We start from the raw sequence: 24939 nt of genomic DNA on the forward strand, positions 1-24939 counted from the left end.
TGTTTAACAGCATTTCCGACCTCTACTCATGGGTGCCAGGATTATTCACCCCACTCCAAAGCTGTGACAACCGAAAATGTTTGCTGACATTGCTAAATGTCCTCTAGGAAGCAAAAGCACCTCCACTTAAAAACTATTGGCCTAAACCAATGTTGCAAAGATCTTCTGGAACTTCCCTGGAGGTCCAGTGATTAAGACTCCACACTTCCAATGCAGGGGACATGGGTTCGATTCCTGGTTGGGGAACTAAGGTCCCACATGCCATGATGTGGGCAAAAAAAAGCAGATTTTCTATATTTATTATCAACCCAGTATTGTAAATCTTTGCTTTAAATCGTCATAAATCTTTTAAAGAAATCCGGGGAAAGTGTATATCTATGTATCCACCCACGTATTAATCATCTTCAGTGCCCTTCATGCCATCCTGTGAGGTTACCATCGGACACCATTTCCCTCTCGTTTGAAGTACTGCCTTTAGCATTTCTAGTAATTCAGGTCTGTTAACAACAAATTCTCTCCGTTTTTTAAATCTGGAATTGTCTTTAAATATTTATTTATTTATGTATTTATTTAGCTGCACCAGGTCTTAGTCGCAGCACTCAGGATCTTCGTTTCAGCGTGCAGACTCTTAGTTGCGGCATGCAGGATCTAGTCCCCTGACCAGGGATGGAACCCGGGCCCCCTGATTTGGGAGTGCGGAGTCTTAACCATTGGACCACCGGGAGAGTCCCTGGAATTGTCCTTATTTCACCTTCATTTTTGAAGGACAGTGACACTGGGTATAGACCTCTTGATCAACCAGTTTTTCTCTCTCACTTTGAATATGTCACTGTCTCCTGGCTTCCATTGTTTCTGATGAGAAGCCTGCTATTAATTCTATCTTTTATCATCCTTTCCCTGGATGTGGTGAGTTGTTTTGCCCTTGCTGCTACTTAAGATTTTTATTTTCAATTTTGGTTCTCGGCAATTTGATTATAATGTGTTTGAGTGTAGTTTTCTTTGTATGCATCCTTTTTAGGATTCACTGAGCTTCTTGGGTCTGTAAGTTACAGTTTTCCACCAAATTTGGGAAGTGTTCAGCCATTATTTATTCAAGTATATATTCTGCCCCTTTCTTCTCTCCTCTCCTCCTAGAAATCCAATTACACATATGTTAGAACGCTTGATCTTCTCTGACAGATCTCTGAGGCTTTCTTCATTTTCTTCAGTGTTTTTTCTCTCTGTTCTTTATGCCAGATACTTTGTGTTGATCCATCTTCCAACTGACTGATACTTCTGCCAGTTCATATATATCTGCTATTGAGCCCATCCACTGAATTTTTCATTTCAGTTATTAATCCTTTTCAGCTCTAGAATTCCCATCTGGTTCCTTTTTATAGTGTCCATTTCCCTGTCAAGACTTCCTGTTTTTCACTCATTTTTAGTATATTTTTCTTTAACTTTTGAGCACGTTTTCCTTCAATTCTTTAAACATTTTCATAATAGCTGTTTTGAAGTGTGTGTCTACTAAATCCAACATCTGGGCCCACTCAAAGCGAGTTCTCGGCTTCTTGATATTTCCTGAGCGCAGGTCACATTTTTCTGTTTCTTGGGCCACGTCTAGTAATGCCTTTGTTTGAAAACTAGGCGTTGCAGATAATATGTTGCAATGATTCTGGATTACGTTTTGTTCTCCTGAGTATTGTTTAGTAAGCTGTTAACTTGCCTGGTCTCTAACTGTGAACTCTCTCCCCCAGTGGTGTCTCTGCTTATTACTTCCCCTGCATACTTTTACGGTCAGTCAGAGATTTGGGCGAAGGTTATGTTGACACACCTCAAGTGACCATCTTCTGCCACTTGAATTATGTGTAGGTTGAGGAATGCATTTAAAAGCACAGAAAATTTGCAAGTTTCCCCAAGCTTTTAAATCTCTCTGAGCTCCCTGGGGTTTTCTGTGTGTGTCTGTAGTTTAGCAGTCGGTCGGGGATGCTTGGAGATTTTATTACCCCAGTCCTTCTATGGCTCCCTTGCTTCCGGGTATCCCCCTTCAACTAGCTGCTCTGCTACTTGCCCTCTACCAAGGCCACGCCTTCAGCTGATAAAGCTGTGGGTTTTCACTGCCTGAAATAGACAGGAACTCCCCCAGCCATTGCACCATTCTTGCCCCAAGTGCAGTAGCACTTACCCAGCGAGCAGTTGTGGCCTGCAACTGGTCATTTTCCAGTGTCCTGAAATGATCGTTTTTAATACATTTGTCACATTTTGTGCTTGATCTGTGTAAAGGGGAATTGCCTGACCTCATATTCCATTACCAGAAGCTATCAGGGCGTGGCAGTAAGCGAAACAGATACTCTGTCGGGAGAAAAGCAGACCTTAAACAAGTAAGAAAATAGAAATGTGATATGTCAAACGGTGGTAGGTGCCTTACAGAACAATAAAAGTAGGAAGGGCTTGAGGGGGAAGCCCCGTGGTGGACACCGGGAATAGCAAATGCCAAGGCCCTGAGGTAGAAGCGTATTTGGGGAGCCACAAGAAATGGGGAGGGAATAGGATACGGGGTCACAGAAGGTAGCTAAGGTCAGATCACCTGGAGCCTTGAGAAAGACATTAGCTCTTGTTCTGAGAGAGGAGGGAAGCTGCTGGAAGGTATTAAGTGAAAAGTGACATTATCACTCGTCTTGCCTCAAGGGCTCACTCAGAATGCCCACTGACCGCCTCACAATGAGAACTACAGCTGCCAATGAATTCAGAAAGTCATTGTCAGGGCTTGGCATCCCTGTCCTTGAACCGAGCCTTGAGGCGCTGGGACCAGGGAGCCTGTGGACCTCGTGAGTTTCTAGGCTGAAGAGGCATCTGGGCTTAGCCGAACATCATTCATCTTAGACTCGGGGACCCTTGTTGGGGTCCTGACTCTGCCATGTACAAGACTCCGTTTCTCTAAATGAGCCAACTATCCAGTGTCTAACACATGTGATATATAGTCAGTAATTGGCTCTAACTCAAATGTGGACGTTAACAGAAACTGAGGTTCCTGAACTGCCTGCTTGTCCAGGCCCCGCTACTCCTTCAACAGCACAGTGACCTGGGGCTGTTCCTTCCCCCTTGTACTTTGTCATCATCCTCCAGACACAGTGGTTCATCGTTCTGAAAGTCACTTTCATCTACCCCTTCATTTCCTTTTCTGTTCCACATCCTGGCTTAAGCCTCCGTCTCTTCCCTTCCCAGCCTGTCCTGCATGTGGCCACCAGACCATCTTTCTAAAGCAGGGCTTGGATCAATCATGCGGGGACATGATCTCTTCATTTTTAAATTGGGGGACATTTTAAACTTTCTAGAAAGTCCAGAAAATAACATGACAGCAGTGGATCTATCCGTTCATCCCTCTCCTCTCCCACCTTCCCCAGAATTAACCACCATCCTGAAGCTGGTGTATAAAATTCCATGAGCATTCTGTGCTTCTATAGTATCTTTATGTTTCCATTAACAATATACAATATTGTTTTATGGTTTTTAAATTTACATGAATGGCATAATACTCTATGAATCATTTACCAGCTTTTTCCATTCAACATTACGTGTTAGAGATTTATTGATACCAATACGTGCTGCCCTAGTTCATCCTCTTAACTGCGGTACAAAAGTCTCATCTTTATTAGATACTGCCAAATTGCTCTTCAAGGTGGCCGAATCCATTTACACTTTCACTTGATTCCGTCTTAAAAACATTCCCATGCCCCCTATCACCTAATAAAATTAAGTTGCTAATGGTGGTATTCAAAGGCCCACTCTGTTGAGACCCCAGTCTGCTTTTGTATTTTCTTTCACATTACTTACTTTGTTTCTTCATCTATAAAGATAAAGATAATTACTACCAAATTGTTGTGAGATCAATGAGTTAATCTGTGGCACATAATGGACACACAAAAAAATGATAGTTTCCGTTCCTTCCTTTGTATCTATGTAGTACACACTTGCTCCTTCTGGAGCTATGTGGAAAGAGTCTAATCCAGAAAAGTTGGGGGGTGAGCGGGGGACATGTTAAAGCCAAGACTAGGACGCTCTCTTGATCTCCTGCTATCTTATTGTTGCAGCTCACTGGGGTCTTGGATCACATTCTTGTCTCCTCTCACGGGCGCATTTGATCATGTGTACTGTCCGTGTCCTCATTCCAAGTCCAAGGTGACAGGGGCCAAGCACAGAAGCCTCTCTGTACCCCCGAACAGACCCTAAAAATGACAAATACATGCTGAATGTTAAAACAGCGAGTGTTTGAATCCAAATACAGAGAAAGTGGTTCTGTAATCAGACTGCCTGGGTCTGAGTCCTGCCCCATCTCTTACCAGCCATGTGGCCTGGGGCAAGTTGGTTAACCACTCCAGGCCTCAGTGTTCTCATCTGTAAAGTGCAACTATAAATACCCATTTCTTCAGGTGGTTGTGAGGATCGAATGAAATCATCCCCATAAAGTGCTAGCACAGACGCAGTGCATGTTAGCCAGTTTTGACATTACTGTATCATCATGATCTCCAGGCAGACTAGACTGATGCAGATGAAGGTCTGCTAGAGTAGAGGTTCCTCGTGTGGTACCCGGCCAGAGCTGGAGCCAAGGTTGGTGGGTGGCCAGGATGGAGCTGGGGGTGGAGAGCGGGGAAAGGGGGCCACTGGACGCCCTCAGTGGGTAAAAGGAGGGGAGGGAGGTTGTTCCCAGCACAAACTTCTGGTAACAGCGTGCTTGTGAGGTGTTTCCTAAAAAAACAAATTCAGATTCCTAATCAATCCCCGCAAACGCATTTTCCCCACCGTAGGGAGCTTGAGAAACACTGACAAATCCTTACTTTTCAAATCTCCTTCATCTAGATTCTTTGAGGACTTTGAAGTTCATCTAAACATTTTTTCAGAACTTACGTGATTTATTGAATAATAATTTTTCCTTATGACATTCTTGCTGATGTGTAAGCATATACCCTCATTGTGCCAGGGGCATTTCCAGGTCTGGGGTGGTGGTTTCTGGCTTGTCAGCTAGCCGCCCCCCTCACTCCGGGCTGGGGGGGGACCCACCCAGCCTTGGGGTCTTTTGTTTCCCGGGAGTGCCGCGCCGCCCGCCCCTCTCATCTCTTGAGCACGCTCAGTGACTCTTATTCAGAAGGAACCACAGCGCGGGATACCCGAGTCGTCCTGTCTGCATCCCGCACAGTGTCTGGACACTGCTATGATGTCGTCTTCCTCCCTCTGTCCCACCAAAGCTTTCTACTGTCTTTCACTTCCAGTCCTGTTCAGCCTCCAAGTCTCCTCTGATTCTGTGTGTTCCATATTTTAATACGCTCGGCTTCTCTCAGAGCAACACTGCCGTCGTCTCCATGTGTCTTGCTATTTTCACTTAGACTTCAGGTGAAGTTGAAGCGAGCACACTGAGCAGCGAAAGCAATGGCTTAGAGGAATCAGGGAAGTGAAGGGTGTTGGGCTTTGTCTAGTTTCTATTCGGGGGTTAGTTAATGAACTGAGCTGGTTGTTAAGCCAGCTGTCATTACCCCCAGGAATGTCATTTTGTGGGTAGGGAAGTTGCTGTCTAGAGCAACGCAGCATCGCGACAAGTCCTCCAGGATTCAGAACCTGTTTCCATCCGCAGTCCTGGCACACACTCAAAGAAATCTGCAAAAATGGAAAAGGTCCATTCCGCTAGGGGAAATATGTTGATTACACTGCCTGCCTGGTCACCTTGGTCCACCCTTTCTCTCCCATGTGGAGTGTTTTTTCCTTATTTTTACAAAGAGTGAGATTTCCAATTCAGTGTTCTGAGAAGGTGTCTCAAATTTAAACTGCTGGTAGAAGTCTTATAATTATTTCAAGTGGAAAACACACTCGATACTTTCACTTGTCATATGTAAAACCACTTGAATACATTCTGCTCTCTGCATTATATCTGTAAGAATCTGAGTTTTCAAATGCATTTAGTGGTCAACCTTAGTTTTGTTTTCAGGCCAATTGCTTAGAATCTGGTTTGTCTGGAGTATTATGTATCGAAAGCCTCCAGTTAAGAATCTTGTAGTGTCATAAGATCACCGAGCCGCTATGGGGAAGCTTCGTATTAGAACATCTAAATTCATCTCAGCTCAAGTGCCTTTTTTATGAGGCATTCTTAATTTCTTGAAGTAATCAGTTATCCCTGGGCTCTCCCTTCAGTAATCTGATGCATTCTGCCGAAGTACATAAAGACCAGTAATTTTAGTAAAATTCCTCCCAGCAATGGTATTTAAAACCCACCCTAATGAGACATTTATTCTTGAAGCATTTCCTTATCCATCACCTGCTTACTTCACAGAGTAGATTGCAAAGTATGTTTCCTCTGGAATTCCCAGGCAGCTCGGAAAAGCTGGCAATGCGGCTGCTCACTGTTTTTACACGGTGTGTTCTGCACCCGGGTGCTGCCGCATTCAGCTGCTCACACACACTTAAGTGAGGCAAGGGAAATTCTTCCCACTTAAATTGGGGGAAACTAGTGGAAGTAGTCTCCTCTCTCCCAGAGAGAAGGCTGAAGCTGTAAACTTATCACTGAATGTCTCCTAGGTTTGCCCATTTCAAAAAGTTCTGACACATCCTCAGTCGTTTACACCCACTTGGCCCCAACTGAAGAAGTGGACCCAGTGCCCTGCTATCAGCAGGCATCAGTTTTACAGCCTCTCTCCTTTCGTTTCCCACCACACCTAGTGGTTTCCTCTGCCTTCCCGAAGCTCCCTCTGCGTCTAGTTTCCCAAGTGTTGCTGGAAACAGATTGAATAGTATTGAATTAAGCTCTTGCTTCTCTTTGCTAAGTTGCACTTTCCAGCTCATCGAGTGCAGCCCATTTTCCTTCTGCTCTTTACATTTCAGGGGTCCTAACGATGCCTCCGTTTCCTTTTTGCTGATATCAGTGTTTCTTAGAAAAACTATGACAGTGACTTGTTTGCGTCTATACAGTATATGGCTTTTCAAAATCAGAGAACTTAAGAAATTTCCTTAATCAGTAAGGCATGATTTTAAAAGGGACAGGATTTTAAATGATCTCATTCGCCGGATGGAGAAACTCAGGCATTGACAAGAATCACGTCTAATCAGAGCCTCATTACAAACTTTCTTAACCAGGAACTATCAATTTAATAATGATTTTCACATCCATTTGCTTACATGTATGCATCTTACATCAACGTAATATTCTTGAAAGCACCAAGAGTATTTGCCTGCGTGTTGGCAGTAGAGAAACTGTGGAAGCAGAGGAAGCAAATTCTCCAGGTGGCAAGCAGATCGGCTGAGATGCCCTGGTTCTTCCTCTGACCCTACACTTGCATATGACACTGTGACTTAGGTTGACTTTTATTACAGGGTCGTATATATTAGGGACCAAATGTAGAAACTGGCCTGTGTTTTATGAAGGTTATCAATTACCAATGAATTCAGCTATGAAGTATTTTTAATAAAAAACAGCTTCAACTTGCTTTAAATTTTTAAAAGTTTGAATAATATTTCAGTGAATCTCTTACTAACTTATCTTTGAACGAGTTAATAAATCAAGCTTTAACTTATGATGGAGAATACGTTCGCTGGTTTGTATATTTGCAAGTGAATGCCTTACATATGTACTCGTTGTCGAGAGTAAAGAAGTACTTTTGTGAGTGTTGACTAAGGTTAGCCATTGACCTTTTATTTTTCATTGAAATGGAATGTGGGCATTTGTTTTGTTTCTTAAGGTTTCATATCTCATCCTGGCAGGGAAGTGGTGTATGACCAATACCTCTGTGAAACTGTGATCCATGTGCCCATTTCCAGCTGGAGCCTCCAAAGCTTGGTTCCCTAGGAAAGAGGTGAAATACTACCCCACTGCCCAGAGCGCTTGGCCACTCACGCTGACCACACAGCCCAATGCTTTTGTCCACAAAGAGCAGTCATTTTCCTAAAATAATCATATAATGTACACACTATTTGATCACTAAGATGCTGGTATTGTAGCAAGCTAAACTCTAAGCTAAGGCAGCAGCGTAAATCTTACATGGCTGTCCCAGACCTGACCTCAGGTAGGGCCTCATATAGCATTACCTTTAAGGAACCCCGAGTGAAATTTCAGGATGGCGTGTTCACACGCGCTCGACAGAGCTGCCAACCCAGGTGAAGCAGCAGGAGAAGGCAGCAGCCCTTGCATGGAAAATGAGTCAGGACTAGAGGCTGGACGACCATGAACCTGGTGTTCCAGGTAGGACAAGAGCGGATTCTCCGTCGGTGATTAGATGGGACAGGAAGAGAGAGGACAAGACAGGGGGGTCCGGAACGGTGCCGCGGCCCTCCTCTCCCCTCTCTCTGCCCCATTGAGCTCAATCTCCACCGGGCACTGAGGACCCTCGGGCCTCAGAGGACCCGGTCAGTCCAGCCTGTGCCTCCTCAGAGACCGGCTTCTCTGAGGGGCCCCAGGTGGCTGAGTCAGAAAGATCTGGGCAGAAGGGGACTGGCCCAAGGTTAAAGTCCAGACGCCTGCCTCCAGGCCAGGCTCTCACTGTGGACCTGTCCCTTCTCTCCAGCTCAGATTCCACATCAGACAAAGTAGGTGTAATCAAAGGAACCCACACGGAGTCACTGTGAGAATTAAGGTGAAGTGCTGTGGAAATGTAAGGTGGATTCCTCCATGGTTCTGTGGTCACAGAGCATCAATGAAGTGCTCAAATGTAAGCTGGAGGGAGGCAGTGTCTCCGCAGCAGCCCCTGCCGCGGGTAAGACAGCACGGAGGGTTAGGAAAAGCTCTGGGTTGGACTGGAACATGCCTCTCAGTCTGCTGGTTCTGGTCTGCTTCGGGGGCCACCTAGAATAAGTCGAATCCCCTTTCCCTAAGAAAGCCCATCCTGGGGTGACAGCGTCTAGTGGTGGCAGGTGGCACTGGCTGGGTGGTGGAGAAAGCCCGGGAGACAGGGCTGCGCCCTGGAACGGCCCTACCCAGAGGCAGTCCTCACGGGAATTTGGGCCTCCACATCCCTTGGAAACTGACTCAGATAAACCAAATTCACAAAAGACTGGGGCACCCAAAATGGCTGGAAGTTTGTTTGAAAACAAGGACAGGTACTTGACGTTTGCTTTCTCTTCCTGTTGGCAAGTTTAGAGGAAGCAAGTCACATGTGGTTGAGTGGGTGAGGAATCAGGAGAAGGATTGGTTAGATAATCTCAGGGACGCTTGTCACCCAGGCGTGCAGCCCTGGGGCACCCCCTCTGCCCTGAGACTGGACGGGCACTGGACGGGCATCTCCTCCAGGGCCCCTCCTTCCTGCCATCTCACTTCACAGCAGGCCAGCTCCCTTCACGCGGACACATTCTTTCCTTAGTTTCTACCTCAGTCAGGTGACGGCCTGGTCTGTTTTGTTTTGATCTTTATAATTTAACCTGCAAAGGACAGTGTAATCTCCGAAGCTCTAGCAGGGAGCGGGAAAGAGGACCGCAGCTTCCCCGGCACCATGTACGTCGTTCAGCTGGAGTTTGATTAGACACAGACCCGAGACAGCTCATATATGCTATCATCTTGTTTGTAACTCCTCTCTTTTTGTGTATTTGAAAACTTTTTATTTTGAGACAATTATAGATTGACATAACGATAGAGAAGAATCTTGTGTACCCTTTACCCAATTCCACCCACCGGTAGCATCTTGCAAAGCTACAGCATAACAACCAGGGTGTTAACACTGATGCATTCAAGAGCCAGAAGGTTTCCATTACCACAGGGTCCCTTTACAGCCACAACTCCCATTGCCTCCTTAAAATCTGGCTACCACTAACCTGTTCTCCATTTCCATAGTTTTAGCGTTTCAAGAACGTTGTATAAGTGGAATGATACAGTATGTAACCACTGAGGATTGGCTTTTTTCACACAGTGTATTTCACTGGAGATTCATCCAGGCCCCTGTGTGTCAATAGTTCATGGTGTGGGGCTTCCCTGGTGGCGCAGTGGTTAAGAATCCGCCTGCCAGTGCAGGGGACATGGGTTCGAGCCCTGGTCCGGGAAGATCCCACATGCTGCGGGGCAACTAAGCCCGTGCGCCACAACTACTGAGCCTGCGCTCTAGAGCCCGCAAGCCGCAACTGCTGAGCCCGTGTGCCACAACTACTGAAGCCCGAGCACCTAGAGCCCGTGTTCCTCAACAAGAGGAGCCACCGCAACGAGAAGCCCACGCACCGCAGGGAAGAGTAGCCCCCGCTTGCCACAACTAGAGAAAGCCTGAGCGCAGCAACAAAGACCCAACGCAGCTAAAAATAAATAAATAAAATAAATAAATTTTAAAAAAAATAGTTCGTGGTGTGGCTGGACCACAGTTTGTTTAACATTCTCCTATGGAAGGACATCTGTCATTCCCAGTTTTTGGTTATCACAAATAAAGCTGCTATGAACATTCATGTACAGGTTTTTGTGTGACAGTAAGTTTCCACTTCTCTGGGATAAATGCCTAAGAGCATAATTGTTGGGTCACGTGTAGCTCCATGTCTAGCTTTTTGAGAAGCTGCCGTGCTGTTTGCCGGAGCGGCCGCTCCAGTTCTGTGTTCCCACCAGCAGCGTACGTGTGATGTGCTTTCTCTGCATCCTCACCAGCATTTGATGTTATTCCTGTTTTTAACTTAGCCATTCTGATAGGTGTGGAGTGACTCACTGCGGTTTTAATTTGCATTTTCCTAATGGGTAGTGATGTTGAACATTTTAATGTGTCATCCGCGTGTCCTCGTTAGTGAAATGTCTCTTCATATCTTTGCCCATTTTCTAACTGGATTGTTTGGGGGTTTTACTGTTGAGTTTTGAGTATTCTTTCTATATTTTATATATTTAGATACTAGTCCTTTGTCAGGTATGTGGTTTCCGAATGTTTTCTGCCAGTCTATAGCTTTTCTTTGTGTCCTCTTAACAGGGTCTTTCACACAGCAAAGTTTTTAAATTTTCAATAAAAATCCGATTTATCAAATTTTCCTTTTTATGGACTGTACTCCTGGTATCAAGTATAAGAACGCTTTGCCTTGCCATGGGTCCTGAAGATCTTCTCCTCTTCTAACAATTTGATAGCTTTACATTTAAGTCCATGGTCCATTCTGAGTTAATTTTTATATAAGGTGTGAGAATTAAAGTAAGGTTCTTTTTTTTTTCCCATGCATATCCAGTTACTCCAGCACCACTTGTTTTTGTTTGTTTGTTTGTTTGTTTTAATAACAATGGTTGGCATTTATTAGTCATTTACAGTGTATCTGGCACTTTTCTAATGTACAGTTTTCAGAAGTGTCCTATGAGTTAGATTCTGTTATTACCATGATTTTACAGATAAGGAAACTGAAAGGTAGATGGAAGAAACCGTACAAAGCCCAATGGCAGATGACCATCAGAGCCCATGTTTCTAGCCTATGTGCTCTACTATCTCCCGTATAGAATATTTCACCTTCTCTAGTATTAAGATATTTTATGATAATTTTAGATTTTAAAAGTTTCCCCAGTGATAATTTACTTTTCCACACCAAGAGATCTGTTCCAGTTTGCAGCAATCTAGTCAATAATTCCAAATTTTCATTATTGAATCTTGGGGCAGCACCACTTGTTGAAAAGACTGTCCTTCCTCTGTTGAAATACTTTTTGCACCTTTGTCAAAAATCAGTTGGGCGTATTTGTGTAGGTCTGTTTGAGGTTCTCTGTTTTGTCCAGTTGATCTACATCTCTCTCCCTCTGCCAATACCACATAGTCTTGATTCTGGTAGCTATATAATGTCAACTGGGAAAAAAGTGCACAACCTAGAAGTTGAGAGTTATGTTTTATTCAGGGGCTTTACTGAGGACTGTAGCCTGGGAGACAGCCTCTCAGACAGCTCTGAGGGACTGTTCCAAAGAGGTAAGGGAGGCACTGGATATAATAGGAGCTTTTGCTGGGGAGGAGAATGTAGTTGAACATCAAAAGATTACTACTAATCACAAAAAACCACAAAAAAACGGACATCTCAAGTTAATGATTTTAGTGCTTTTCAGTGTATGGGAAGATGCAAGAGCCTGAGCTCATTGAAATTACCGTTTTGATATTCATCTTAACTATCTAGGGCCAGTACCTTGTTTTTTTCCATCCTGAGTTCCCCTCAGGGTGCACCAGCAGGGGTGGCTGCAGTGGCTGATGACTTTATGGCCACAGCATCCTTTGTTTGCTGAAATGGCAGACGACAGTCTTTGCCTACAATAATAAGTCTTGAAATCAGGTGGACTGGTGCCTCCCATTTTATTCTTCTTTTTCAAAATTGTCTTAGCTCTTCTAGTTCCTTTGCCCCTTCCATATAAATTTTAGAGTAGTCCTGTACCCATCTACAGAAAAATCTTGCTGGGATTTTTATAGAAATTACATTAAACTTGTATATCAACTTGGGGAGAATTGACATTTTAACTATGTTGAGTTTCTAATTCAAGAACAAGTTGATGTCTTTCCATTTATTTAGGCCTCCTTTGATTTCTTTCTTTAGTGTTTTGTAGTTCTCAGCATACAAGTCCTATACATGTTTTGTTAGATTTACACCTAAGTATTTCTTATTTTATTTTTTTGTGTGTGTGTATAAGCAATTGTAAATTATATTGTATTTTTAATCAGAGTCTTAATTTAAGACTAGTATGTAGAAATTGATTTCTGTATGTTCATCTTATATCCTGTGACCTTGCTGAACCCACTTACTAGTTCTTTGAGTTTGGGGAGGTCAATGCCTTAGGATTTTCTACATAGACAATCATGTCATCTGCAAATGAAGACAATTCTATTTCTTCCTTTCTGATCTGTATGCTTCCTATTTTCTTTCTTGCCTTCTTGCTCTGTCTAGAACTCATAACACTAAGAATGGTGAGAGTAGAAATCCTTCCCTTGTTCCCAGTCTTAGGGGGAAGGCATCCAGTCTTTCACCATTAAGTATAATGTTAAATACAGGTTTTCTATAGATGTTCTTTATCAAGTACCCCCCATTCCTATTCTTCTGAGTTTTTGGTCATGAATGGATATTGAATTTTGCCATGCTTTTTCTTCATCCATTAATATAATCATGTGATTTTTTTTCTTCATAAGCCTGTTAATCTGTGGATTACAATGATTAAATTTTAAATACTGAACCAGACTTGCATCACTAGAACAAACCCCACTTGGTCATTGTATATAATTTTTTTTAGCATGTTGATCTATTCTATTTGCCTATATTTTGTTAAGGATGTTTTTTCATTTTCCTTTAACTTGGTTGTTAAGGACTTTTGCATCTTTATTTATGATGGATATTTGTACTCTTTTTATAAAAGTACTGTCATTGTCTGGTTTCGGTACCAGGGTAATACCAGCTTCATAAAATGAATTAGGAATTATTTCTTCCTCTTCCGTTTTTGGAGAACATTGTGTAGAATTGGTGTTAACTTTTTAAAAAGTTTGGTAGAATTCTCCAGTGAAACCATGTGGGCCTGGAGAAGTCTTTGGGGGAATTTTTAAATTAGGAATTCAATTTTCTTAATAATTATAGGATTATTCAAGTCATCTGAGAGGCTTTGTGTTTTTTATCTAAGTTGTCAACTTTATGTACGGTTGCTCATAGTAATCCCTATTATCCTTTTTTTTTTTTCATTTTTTAAAAATCTTTTATTTATATAAGTGTGAACTCTACCTCTGTGGATTTCTACCTGATAATCCATTAATATCCACATTTATTTTCATGCTCACATTGTCCCCATTTGGCCAGTGGAAGTCCCACCAAGTTACCTCTCGTGCATTACATAATTTAATTGTACATTATTTGTTACAAAAAAATTGAACTAATATATCTTTTCAAACAGTGAAAAAGAAAAGTGACAAGGGCCTAAGAGAAGACAGTGGCAAGTAGAAAAGAAATTTAGAAGTATACAGGTGGCGAAAGTGTGATGATTAACTTGGTATGGGCCTATTATCCTTTTGATGTCTGCAGGTCTGTAGTGATAGCTCCTGTTTCATTCCTGATATCAGTAATTTGTGTCTTCTTTTTCTTTGTCAGTCTTGCTACAGGTTTGACAATTTCATTAATCTTTTCAAAGAATCAGCTTTTAGTTTTACCAGTTTTCTCTGTTGCTTTCCTTTTCATCGATATCTGCTCTTCTCTTTCTTACTGCCTTCCTTTTGTTTGCGTTATGTTTACTTTTCTATGCTCTTGAGACTTCCTGTTTTTTAAATTTGTTTCAAGAATGTTTGTGATTGCTCACTGAAGCCATTTTATGATGGTCGCTTTAAAACTTTTTCAGACAATTCTAGCATCTCTGTATCTTGATGTTGGCATCTCTTGATTGTCTCTTAATTCAGTTTGAGAGCACGCTGGTGCCTGGTATGATGAATGATTTTTTATTTAAACCCAGATATTTTGGATACTATGTTATGAAACTTTTGTCTTATTTTAAACCTTCTCTTTTACCCCTGCTGTGGCAGAGGAGCAGGGGCTTCTCCTCATTACTGGTAGGTGTGGGTAGATGTCCACGTTCTGCAGTTGGCCTCTGTTGACACCCCGGGAAGCGGGGGAGGAGACTCCTTGTTGCTGCAGGACAGGGGTGAGAGTTCTCCATCCCTGCTAGGCCGCCACTAACACCTCCCTGACTGGAAGAGGTGGTAGGAATGCCTTGTTACTGGCCCCCACGTGGCCTCCCCGACACCGCAGGAACGTGGTGAAACGTGGCAGTGGTGAACGTCTTGAGTCTCCACCAGGCCTCCTCTGACACCGTCCCTCGTTGCGGGGCAGGGACATCTCATTACTGCAGAGTGGGGGTGGAAGTCCAGGCTCTCCACCTGGTCTCTACTCTCCCCTCCGGGTAGGGGGGCTTCATTACCACCCAGCAAGGACAAAACTCCCCCTCCCTACTTGTCCCTCTCTGATATCACCCCGGTGGGGGTTACTGGGGTGCCTCGTCACAGCCTGGTAAGGGCAGAAGTCTCAGCGCCCTGACGCCCTTGCTGGTGCGGTTGTGGGTGGGATGACAGTGTTTGCTCCGGTGTTTGGTTAGTGTCTAAAAGTTCCGTCGTGCTGGGCTTCCTGTTTCCTGGTTCTTTGGCTAGGCGGAGTAGGCTTTGGGGGACTTTTTTTGTCTTCACCATGCTCGTTTCCGGGTTGCTGGCTTCTTCAGCGCCAAGTCGGGCATCTCTAAGGCAAAAAGTAAACCCAGGGGACTCACCACCTTTTATTCCTTGTGTTTCAGGATACCCAGCCAGTCTGCCCCCTCCTCTCCACCTCTCAGGGTCTCATATTTATTTTGTACGTAATGTCCAGTGTTTTTGGTTGTACTTAGTGGGAGGAACAGGGAAAAATATGTCCACTCCATCTTCCCAGAAGCAAAACAGTTTTTCTCTTTTTGCTGAGTCTTCTTATTGACCGTAAACTGCGGAAGAAGAGCAAGCCTACAATATACAGTTTTGTATCCTCTGTAAGGCCTGCGCACGTGGAGGTGCTTAGTAGTTATTTGTAGACTGGCTGATTTGGCTGTTCACATGGCACCTTGACCTCACAGAGAAAAACATTCTGAGAACTGTAACTAGGAGAGACCCTTCAACAGCATCTTGGGTGAACCTCTTCCCACCTGTGGCCGTGGAAGTGTTCATTGGTGCCCAGCTTCCTAAAGAGGTGGGTTGGCATTTTCCCTTTCATCTTCACGGAGGTTGTGAGCAGAGGGCAGACGGCCCTGGAGAACCTTTGAAATGCAAACCCATGAGCCGCTGCTGTTGGGCTACGGTCTTCCCATTTCATGAGGTGCCCCCTTGGGGAGCCGCCCTCTGGGAACTTGCAGCGAGGGAGGGGTCCAGAGCACTCACCCCGTGTCTCCTTTGAAACAGGAGGACCATGACACTATGGAAGCCGATCTGGACAAAGATGAACTGATCCAGCCCCAGCTTGGAGAGCTCTCAGGCGAGAAGCTGCTGACCACGGAGTACTTGGGAGTAAGTACCGTGTGAAGGGGGCGGGGACCCCGAAATAGAAAGGAGAGAGGGACCATTGATGGACTTAGCATTTGCAGTAACACATAAGGGTTTGGTTTGGTCTGTTACGATACTATGTTTATTAGAAGATATGTGTCAGCCAGCTTGCTTCCAGCGGCCCTGAAGTGCACAGCGGCCCTAGTTACTATCCTAAACAGACCCGCTGCTGGACAGAAGGCGGTTAGAGTATAACTAAAAGGCACACTCCAGAGCCTTCGTAACATCCGAGGGTCAGCCCGTCCTTAGTAGTAATCGTCTGCCCGTCCAGCGTCTTGGTTTTCTCGTGCCTCATCCGTGAGAAGGGAAGACTGCTGCAGCTTTGTCAGTCGTCAGCACACAGGTGATGGCCGGAGCCATCCGAGCAGGTGAGGTCGCCCAATGAGGGAGGCGGAGGGCGGGGCCAAGGGCAGGGGCCGAGCCAGCATGTCAGGCGCAGGAGAAGGAAGACGGGCCCCTGAGAAGGACAGAAAGTGAACAGTCAGAGAGGCTTGAGGAGAACCAGGAGAAACCAGGAGGCAGGGGTGCTTCCGGGTGGGCTGAGTGGTCAGTCAAAACACCAAGAGGCCTGTGGAGCCACACGTCTGTGAGGGGCCGTAATCTGAACTCCCCGCCGACTCCGATGCTCCCGGCACGCCTTGCTACCACCCACCAGCGAGATAGGGAAGGGTGGGAGCCAGGGGAGCTGCCCACTGGCTGGGAGAGGACCGCGGCGTCGAGGGCCCAGGTGTCTCGTGGCGCCTTGATCAGAGAACACACGGGTGAGCAGGTGGGACGCCGCAGGGCAAGGGGTCTGAAGGGAGCAGCAACGGCACAGGATGAGGCCAGTTCAGACTGAAGCCCCGTGACAGATGGCTGGCGCGCAGGAGTGAAGGCCGCTGGTATGAAAAGGAGCCCCTGGAATTTTGAAGCTGCTGGTTGACTGGGTCGCTTACATGGACCCTGAAATCTCCTCAGCTTGGCCAGGTCAGTGTTGGAGCTGGGATGCTGAACAGTTGAAGCGAGGACAGTGACTTGGGAAGGAAAAAGGTGGTGGGTGCAGGTGGCGTGAGCCTTTCCAGGGGCAGGTGGAAGCAGAAAGCACCTGTCCATTCCCATTACTGCCCCGTCCAGGCCCTCATCACCTCACCCTGGGCGCTGGTCTCCCTGGTCACCTGGGCCTGGTCTTCCTCATTGTTCGAGGAGTTTCCAGGGGCCCCAGGCTGGAGTCAGTATATGCTGGCAGAACTTGAAGTTGGAGGACAGCCAAGGGCCCAGGCATGGGGACATTGTTGGCGAGGGTTTTGGAGTTTACTCTGCGTGAGCTGGGAAGCTGTTGGAGGGCGCAGAGCAGGGCAGTGCTCAGTCTGACTTACGTTTTACTATATTAACTTCTATTTTCACTCTGGCTGCTTTGTGGAGAATAGACCACATGGGGCAAGAGATAAAGAAAGGGGGTGATTTAGGAGGCTGGGTGACCACCGGCCCCCAGTCATGGACAAGTGCCTATAGCCCGCCACTGTCCCTAGAAACAGCTCAGGGATCAAAGGAACCTAACTGACTGCGGAGGCTCCATTACGTTAAGTCAAATGGGGAGGTAGGTGCTTGAGAAGGGACGGAAGTGAGGCCATCCAGGTTCCAAACTGCTGATGGAAGTCTTGAGCCCTGACTAGGCCTTTGCTTCCCTTTGGAAGAACACTGGCTTTGTCGGGGAAGGCCTGAGCTCCATTTGACAGGACGTGCATTTTTTTTTTCAATTTATTTATTTTTTATTTTATTTATTTTTGTCTGTGTTGGGTCTTCGTTGCTGCGCGAGGGCTTTCTCTAGTTGTGGTGAGCGGGGGCGACTCTTCGTTGTGGTGCGCGGGCTTCTCACCACGGTGGCTTCTCTTGTTGCGGAGCATGGGCTCTAGGCGTGCAGGCTTCAGTAGTCGTGGCACACAGGCTCAGTAGTTGTGGCTCACGGGCTCTAGAGCGCAGGCTCAGTAGTTGTGGCGCACGGGCTTAGTTGCTCCGCGGCATGTGGGATCTTCCTGGACCAGGGCACAAACCCGTGTCTCCTGCACTGGCAGGCGGATTCTTAACCACTGCGCCACCAGCGAAGCCCTGGACGTGCATTTTTAAAAGCAAGATTCTCATGCTTCATGGGCAGGTGGTGAGGAAAACAGAAGGCAAGTTGGTGGGGCTTCTCTGGAGGATGGTGGCGATGCTGTCGAGAACTCAGCCCTGAGATGCTGGGACTTCCCCACAGACACCACTGCACAAGCACGCGAGGGTCAGCAAGGATGTTCAGACAGAAACCCCAGTACAGCCCCTCCGCTAAATAGCTTTTAGCACCTCTGCACAGTGAAATGCCGCGGGTGAGATCTTATGTTGATGTGGTAAAGATTTTTAACAGCAACAACGAAAACAAGACACCGAACATGCTGGAACTACCAGTTTAATCTTGCAGTTTGGTGAGGCACAAAGTGACAGAGCTTTCAAATCAACCAATAATCCAGCTTAACGGCATCCAGAAATGGTGTCATTTTACCATAGCCTGCAGTTCTAAATCTCCTTCATGCATAGGTACTGTTCTTTCACCAGAAGGAAATATTTAGAAAAGTTCTACACATGCTTGTTTATCTCATTGGTGTCAGTTACTTGTCGGTGGCAATGTGAGTGGTAAGAATGAAGTACAGAAAGAATTCATTATAGGGACGTGAAGACCAAGGTTATTAGCTTCCTAGGGCCGCAGTAACAAATGACCATAAACTGGATGGCTTAAAACCACAGACATGTATTCTCCCACCATTCTGGAGGCCGGCAGTCCACAATCAAGTCATCAGCACAACCACACTCCCTCTGAAGGCTCTAGGGGAGAACCTTTCTTGGTCTTGCACCTTCTGGCAGCTCCAGACCCTCCTTGGCTTGTGGCTGTGGAACTCCAGACTCTGCCTCCTCTCCTCTTCTCTCTTGTCTCTTATGACACTCTTCACTGGATTTAGGATAATCTAGGATGATCTCTTCATGTTAGGATCCCTAATGTAACTACATCTGCAAAGATGTATCCAAATCAGGCCCCGTTCACAGGTTCCCGGGGTTCGTACATGGACAGATCTGTTGGGGGCCACCATTCGACCCACTAGGCCAGGTCACCATAGGATCTCATGTGGAAACACTTTAAAGTTTTATTAGAAAACTTACCGTTGAGCAGTAATCGCTGAGGTTATAGGAACACTGCCCGTTTTGCTGTCTTTGTTCGTTAGATCCTCAGCCGCCCTCAGCCACCCAGTCTTGATTTGAAATGGACAGCCGGCCGGCGCTGTGCGCTCACCTCACCTGCCCACCTTTGGCTCTGGTGGTTCACGCGGGCGTTGTGCACTCATACCTGCTGACTGCTTGTGTCAAACGAGGGAACCTGCCAGAGACAGAAGGCGTTGCATTTCACTAGGGAATGTGCACCCCAAAAGTCACAATTCATGCCTCCCATTCTGGTGTACTAGGTAGACTGTAGATTTTTCAAGATCAGTGGAAAGCTGTTGACTTTTAGAAACTTGTATTCAAAAATTTTTCATCGAACCTGTGCCATTTGCCTAACACACAACAGAATGCTGGCAAAGTTTCTCAAGCTGTTATCTTCCAGAAGTTTACAGAAGATGACACAGAGCAGATAAAAGTGTGCTGTTGATGAGGGATGGGGGGTCGGGGGTTGACGGGTATCGTCCTGTGATGTCAGAGCTGGCCGTCGAAGGTACGTTAAAATAGAGTCTAGGGGCTTCCCTGGTGGCGCAGTTGTTGGGAGTCCACATGCCGATGCAGGGGACACGGGTTCGTGCCCCGGTCTGGGAAGATCCCACATGCCGCGGAGCGGCTGGGCCCGTGAGCCATGGCCGCTGAGCCTGCGCGTCTGGCTCCTGTGCTCCACAACGGGAGAGGCCGCAAAAGTGAGAGGCCGCAACAGTGAGAGGCCCACGTACCACAAAAAAAATGAAAATAAAAAAATAGAGTCTAGGTCCCAGCCCAGACCTCCTTACCATAATCCCAGGAGTGGTAATTGTACACACCAGTGATTTTAAAACTATAATACTAGTTAGGGCGTGAGCGGGGAGGTGCAGTGAGGGCAGCCTGCCAGGGTGTCGAGGGGATGGAAGGGAGCCCTTCCCAGGATGCCTGGACCCATGGCTCCCCGCTTGCTGGGCATTGATGGCCACCCCGCGCCCTGCAAGGCCACACTCGCCGCCTATCCTCACCCCCCCGCAAGTTCAAGCAGATAGCGCCTGCGCACTGCAGAGCCCGGGCCATGAAGAAGCTGGCGAACACAGGGAACTCAGGGAAAGCTTGGGCAGAACAAGCCACTTTTCCTGGGCTTGCCTGAGCGTGGTGGTGGCCACATCACATGTATCTGTTCATTCATAATTCTGGTGAAAACAGCACCCTTCTGTGTTTCTTCTTCAGGCCGTGATCAGCAGCAGATCAAGATTGATGACTTGCCAACTTCTCCTTGCTTGGTTGTTTCTAAATCTTTCAGAATCATCCACATTATGCCGAATAATCGCTTAGTTCTTCCTAGAAAGAGTGCCCTGCTTTAAATATCTTCAGTACCCTGGTAAAGGAGTGTAGATATTCATCATAGGATCTCAGTTGTCTTGTTTTTATTTTGAAGTTTAAACTTACTGTTCAGTTACCTTTAACCACAGTCATAGGTGTGCCTTAAATCAGCTGGGCTCACGTCCTGGGCCGAGTCCTGTGCTGATTGCCTCACACATCTGATTCCATTTATTTAATCTCCTCCCAACAAAGGATGGGGTAAATTCTGCTTGTATTGCGTGTCATAGATGAGGCAGCTAAGGCTGAGAGCGTTGAGGAGCATTCTCAGGTGTTATCTGAGCCTGTTTGCTCTTTACCACTAAGCTCTGCTGCCTTCCGGGAGAACCGTTGATTTTCCAGCGAATTCTGTTCCGTATTTGAAAGTTTAGAGTCTCCAACTGTGTGAAATATTCAGAATTACTCTATGGTCCAATTTTTGAGCATAGACTCAGTTTGGAGGGGGAATGCCTGGTGTCAATGCTAATCACTCCCTTCCCACACTTCCTTTTCTGCCAAGTTGGTTTGGAGATCTCCTAAAGGGCTGGGTAAAGCAGGGGTCCTGGCCCAGCCTCCGGACAGTCTGAGTGTGTGGACCTGGCCCCGGGAATCTGCATCTTTATTACACCCCTCAGTGGTTCTAAAGCCAGCATCTGGGCCATGGAAACATTGCCACGTGGGCAGACCTCAAGGTCAACGGGGCCTCAGCAGGGGAAGTGAGTGCATCTGGCCAGGGGGCAGGGCCAGCCCGCCGGAGACAGGGAAGAAGCTGGGGCGCCTGCAGCTGGCCCTGTTTTACTCGCAGTGAAAACCAAAACCGGAGAAGGAAGGGCCTCAGTTTCCAATTTTTCCTTTTTTTTTTTCCAAATTTGTCTCCACTTTGGGGTTTTTTTCTAATCACTTTTCAACCAATTATTCCTGCTCTGCCTGACTCTGATGATTGAAAAGTCACTTGGAACTAACTAAAAAGTCCATATTCCTATGTGTGAAAACACAGCCAAACAAGCAGGGGGAAGGATCCCCAACCCCCAAAGATTCCAAATCCTTTTCTTTTTCAGTTTGTTTCTGGGATTCTTTTTTCTGATTGCAAAAGAAATACATGCTTATTACTGAAAAGTCAAAAGTAAGCACAGCATAAACAACCACCATAATAATTCTGTCCACCCAGAGATAACCACTGTTCCCTCTATTTTCCTTTCATTTATCTCTGTAACTCATCTTTCCTTTGTCAGTTGGTTTTGAGCTCATCTGCAAGTAGCAGGGAATCCAGCCTTCTCAGACCCCAGGCTCGTCTCTTGCCTTCTTTCACCCAGCCCGTCAGAAGGGAAGATCCAGGTTTTGTGGGCCCTCCAGTTTACAGGGTTTTGCAGGCCTTCTTTAAAACAACGGAATACAAAGTTTAGGTATAAAAGTGAATACTTAGAATGAGACTAAGAAAAATAAATCACAGTCAAATTCAAATTTTAAGAACTGAGAGATTGATAACCAATAAGGACCTACTGTATAACACAGGGAACTATACTCAGTATCTTGTAATAACCTATAATGGAAAAGAATCTAAAAGAGAATAGACATGTGTATAACTGAATCACTTTGCTGTACACCTGAAACTAACACAACATGGTAAATCAACTATAGTTCAATTTTTTTTAAAAAAAGTAGGTAAAGGGAAAAAAAGAAAGAACTGACAGGTATCACAAACAGAAAAATAATAGCTGCTTGCCACGTGCTTCATGGTTTTCTTTCCGTATATTTTTTGTTTTATACTCTTCGATTGCCTCTACATATGTTGCAACGAGTTTGTAATATTTTCTACAGAGAAAGAAAAGAAAATTAGTCCTTCCTGTAATGTATTTGATCAGCTTTGTTTCTTTCTTTCTTTTTTTTTTTTTTTTTTTTGGCGGTACGCGGGCCTCTCACTGTTGTGGTCTCTCCCGTTGCGGAGCACAGGCTTCGGACACGCAGCCTCAGCGGCCATGGCTCACGGGCCCAGCCGCTCCGCGGCATGTGGGATCTTCCCGCACCGGGGCACGAACCCACGTCCCCTGCATCGGCAGGCAGACTCTCAACCACTGCGCCACCAGGGAAGCCCCAGCTTTGTTTCTTATTACTGATAGATTTGAAAATTTTCTTTTGGCTTCACATTTAGTTTTATGGTAATGCTGTGTAAATTTTTAGGATTGTTGTTAAATTTGAGAAAACCATCCTCAAACTTCTTGCATAAAGAAACTGGAAGATTTGGGGGCATTTCAAGTTTTCCTGTGCACTGGCTCTTCATAAATTCTCTGATGGTGTGTGGAATTCTAGAAGCCACTTCCACACCAGACAGCTAGCGATGTTTGGCTATGCACAGAAGTGACTGGGAATCATATTTCCCACTAAACTCAAATTAAAGGTCATCCGGATTCACCGTCCTTTTGGCTAAGTTCTAAATTGCCTTTGGCCATTCCAACACCATGAGGGGGAGTATGGCAAGGGAAGTGAGAGTAGAAAGAAACAGCAGTTTTAAGTGACTGCAACCGAAACATGCTACTTCTGCAAATTTTACAAAAACCATATGAGCACATTGCCAGGGCTCTTTCCGGGGCTGTGAAGCTTTGGTTTCATTAGCTCCATGGGCGCTCTGCCTGGTGCATTGGCCCTTCATTCACATGCTTGTTGCCTCTTGGTCATAAGACGATGGATGCAGCTCCTGGCACAAAACATGATAAAGTCAGGAGGAAGTCAAGCGTGCAGGCCAGCCAAATCCACCCCCTCTACAGTGCTTTTCCCAAAGCTACTGCTGGTGTCCCCCACTTACTTCTTTTTTTTTTTTTTTTATTGGAGTATAATTGCTTTACAATGGTGTGTTAGTTTCTGCTTTATAACAAAATGAATCAGCTATACATATACGTATATCACCATATCTCCTCCCTCTTGTGTCTCCCTCCCAACCTCCCCCCCCACTTACTTCTTACTGGTCAGAACTGGGCCACATGGCCCCTAGCTGCAAGGGAGTCTGGAAAGGTGTTTTTAAGTAGATGCATTTCTGGGCCCACAAAATCAGAGGGCTGTTGGTCAAGAAAGAGGGAATGAGTATTAGGTGGCCAGCTAGCAGTGTCTCCTTCAGCTTCCAGGTTGTTTTCCATGTGTATAGATGGACATATTGTGTGCCTGTATTTTCTTACAAAAATTCATACTGCTCTATAGCATGTCATAATTGCTTTAAGTGATTCACCAATACTCAAAAACTAGTAAATGGGAAATTTTTTACCTAAATTGACATGTTGACCATCTTTTACTACAGAATAAATTACGTTCAGCTAAATCACACGCTGCATTTTTTTCTAATTGTGGTTAAACATGCTGTATTTTTTTAGTATCAGAACCTTTTTTCAAACAGCATCTCCATCCGTAACACAGATGGAAGCTGAGTTCCTTTGGTGAGTAGGGTGGTTGTCAGGAACCCTTTCTCTTCTCTCCCAACAACCCCTGAAGCATTTCTGTGGAAATAGCACATTGTTGGTAGACACACTTTAAGACCTTTCCAGCCCAAAAAGGCTCCTTTGCAAACTGAGGTGCCCAGAGAGTGCCCTGGAGCCCTTGTGGGCCCCTCCGTGGCTCCCCACATGCACAGTGGCTTGCGAGGTGAACAGGAAGCAAGCCCTCTGGAAAGAGCTGCTCTGAGACACCAAGCGCCTAACACAGTCGTTCTGGGCCCTCACACCAACCCTGTTCACCAGAGACCTTTCCTCAGGCCTTCTGACGACACACCGTATGGTTCTGCCCACAGGCCTGACCCAGTTTCCTCATCCACTGGAGAGGACAAATACCACCCGCCTTAGATTGTTTCTTAGGCCTGTGAAGTTTTAGGGAGATGGTGTGGCTGATGGGGTTTTCCAAAGGCTGAAACACTCTCACATATGTGCTGTGTTCTCTCTCCTCTAGGAAGGAGTTGGGAGGGGTGAGCTGGGAGGGACAATGGAACAGGGAGGAGGCAGGGGGCATGGGGGGCTGGCAGCCCACACACTCGCTGTCTCCCTCTCCAGCGCCTAAGACTGAGCCTTCCTATCCTAGCCCTCTGTGGAAGGACCCGGGTGTCTGACTGGCATAATGGAGGGGGAAAGAGAAGCCCCGGGTGGTCCTAAGGTACTGTTGAATATTGGCCTGAAGGGACCTGCTCTGGTGATGGGGGCGGACGTGTGAATTTGACCCTAGGTACTAGACGGGGACAGCGGGACAGAAGGGAAGTCGGAGGAGAAGCAGACAGCAGTGTTGAGTGACGGCAGTTAAAATAGGCTTCTTTTGCAAATTTCACAAGAGCTATTAAGAGAGATGAAGCTGCATATTAGTTCTTATTTGGGAAGCTTAATTACGTTCCATTTCCTCCAAGAGGGTAGGGGCCTCCCCACCCCTCTCACCTGCCTTTCTCCCCTTCACACCCCCTTCCCTCTCCCCCCGCCCGCTGACC

General features: G+C 45.9%; 1 protein-coding gene across 5 annotated transcripts in view; it reads left to right on the forward strand.

Annotated features, from left to right (window-relative positions):
- The window catches only part of ARMC9 (armadillo repeat containing 9), a gene marked incomplete at its 3' end in the record, with an annotated part of 136556 nt that overhangs the window by 92973 nt on the left and 18644 nt on the right, over nt 1-24939 (forward strand). For all 5 annotated transcript variants that reach the window (XM_082841498.1, XM_082841494.1, XM_082841495.1 and 2 more), the window contains one exon: nt 15804-15908. In XM_082841498.1, coding sequence (XP_082697624.1) covers nt 15804-15908 — 105 coding nt within the window. The remainder of the gene's footprint in view (nt 1-15803; nt 15909-24939) is intronic.

The sequence above is a fragment of the Leucopleurus acutus genome (genome assembly GCF_964270905.1).
Source record: "Leucopleurus acutus genome assembly, chromosome: 6".
Classification (NCBI taxonomy): Eukaryota; Metazoa; Chordata; class Mammalia; order Artiodactyla; family Delphinidae; genus Leucopleurus; species Leucopleurus acutus.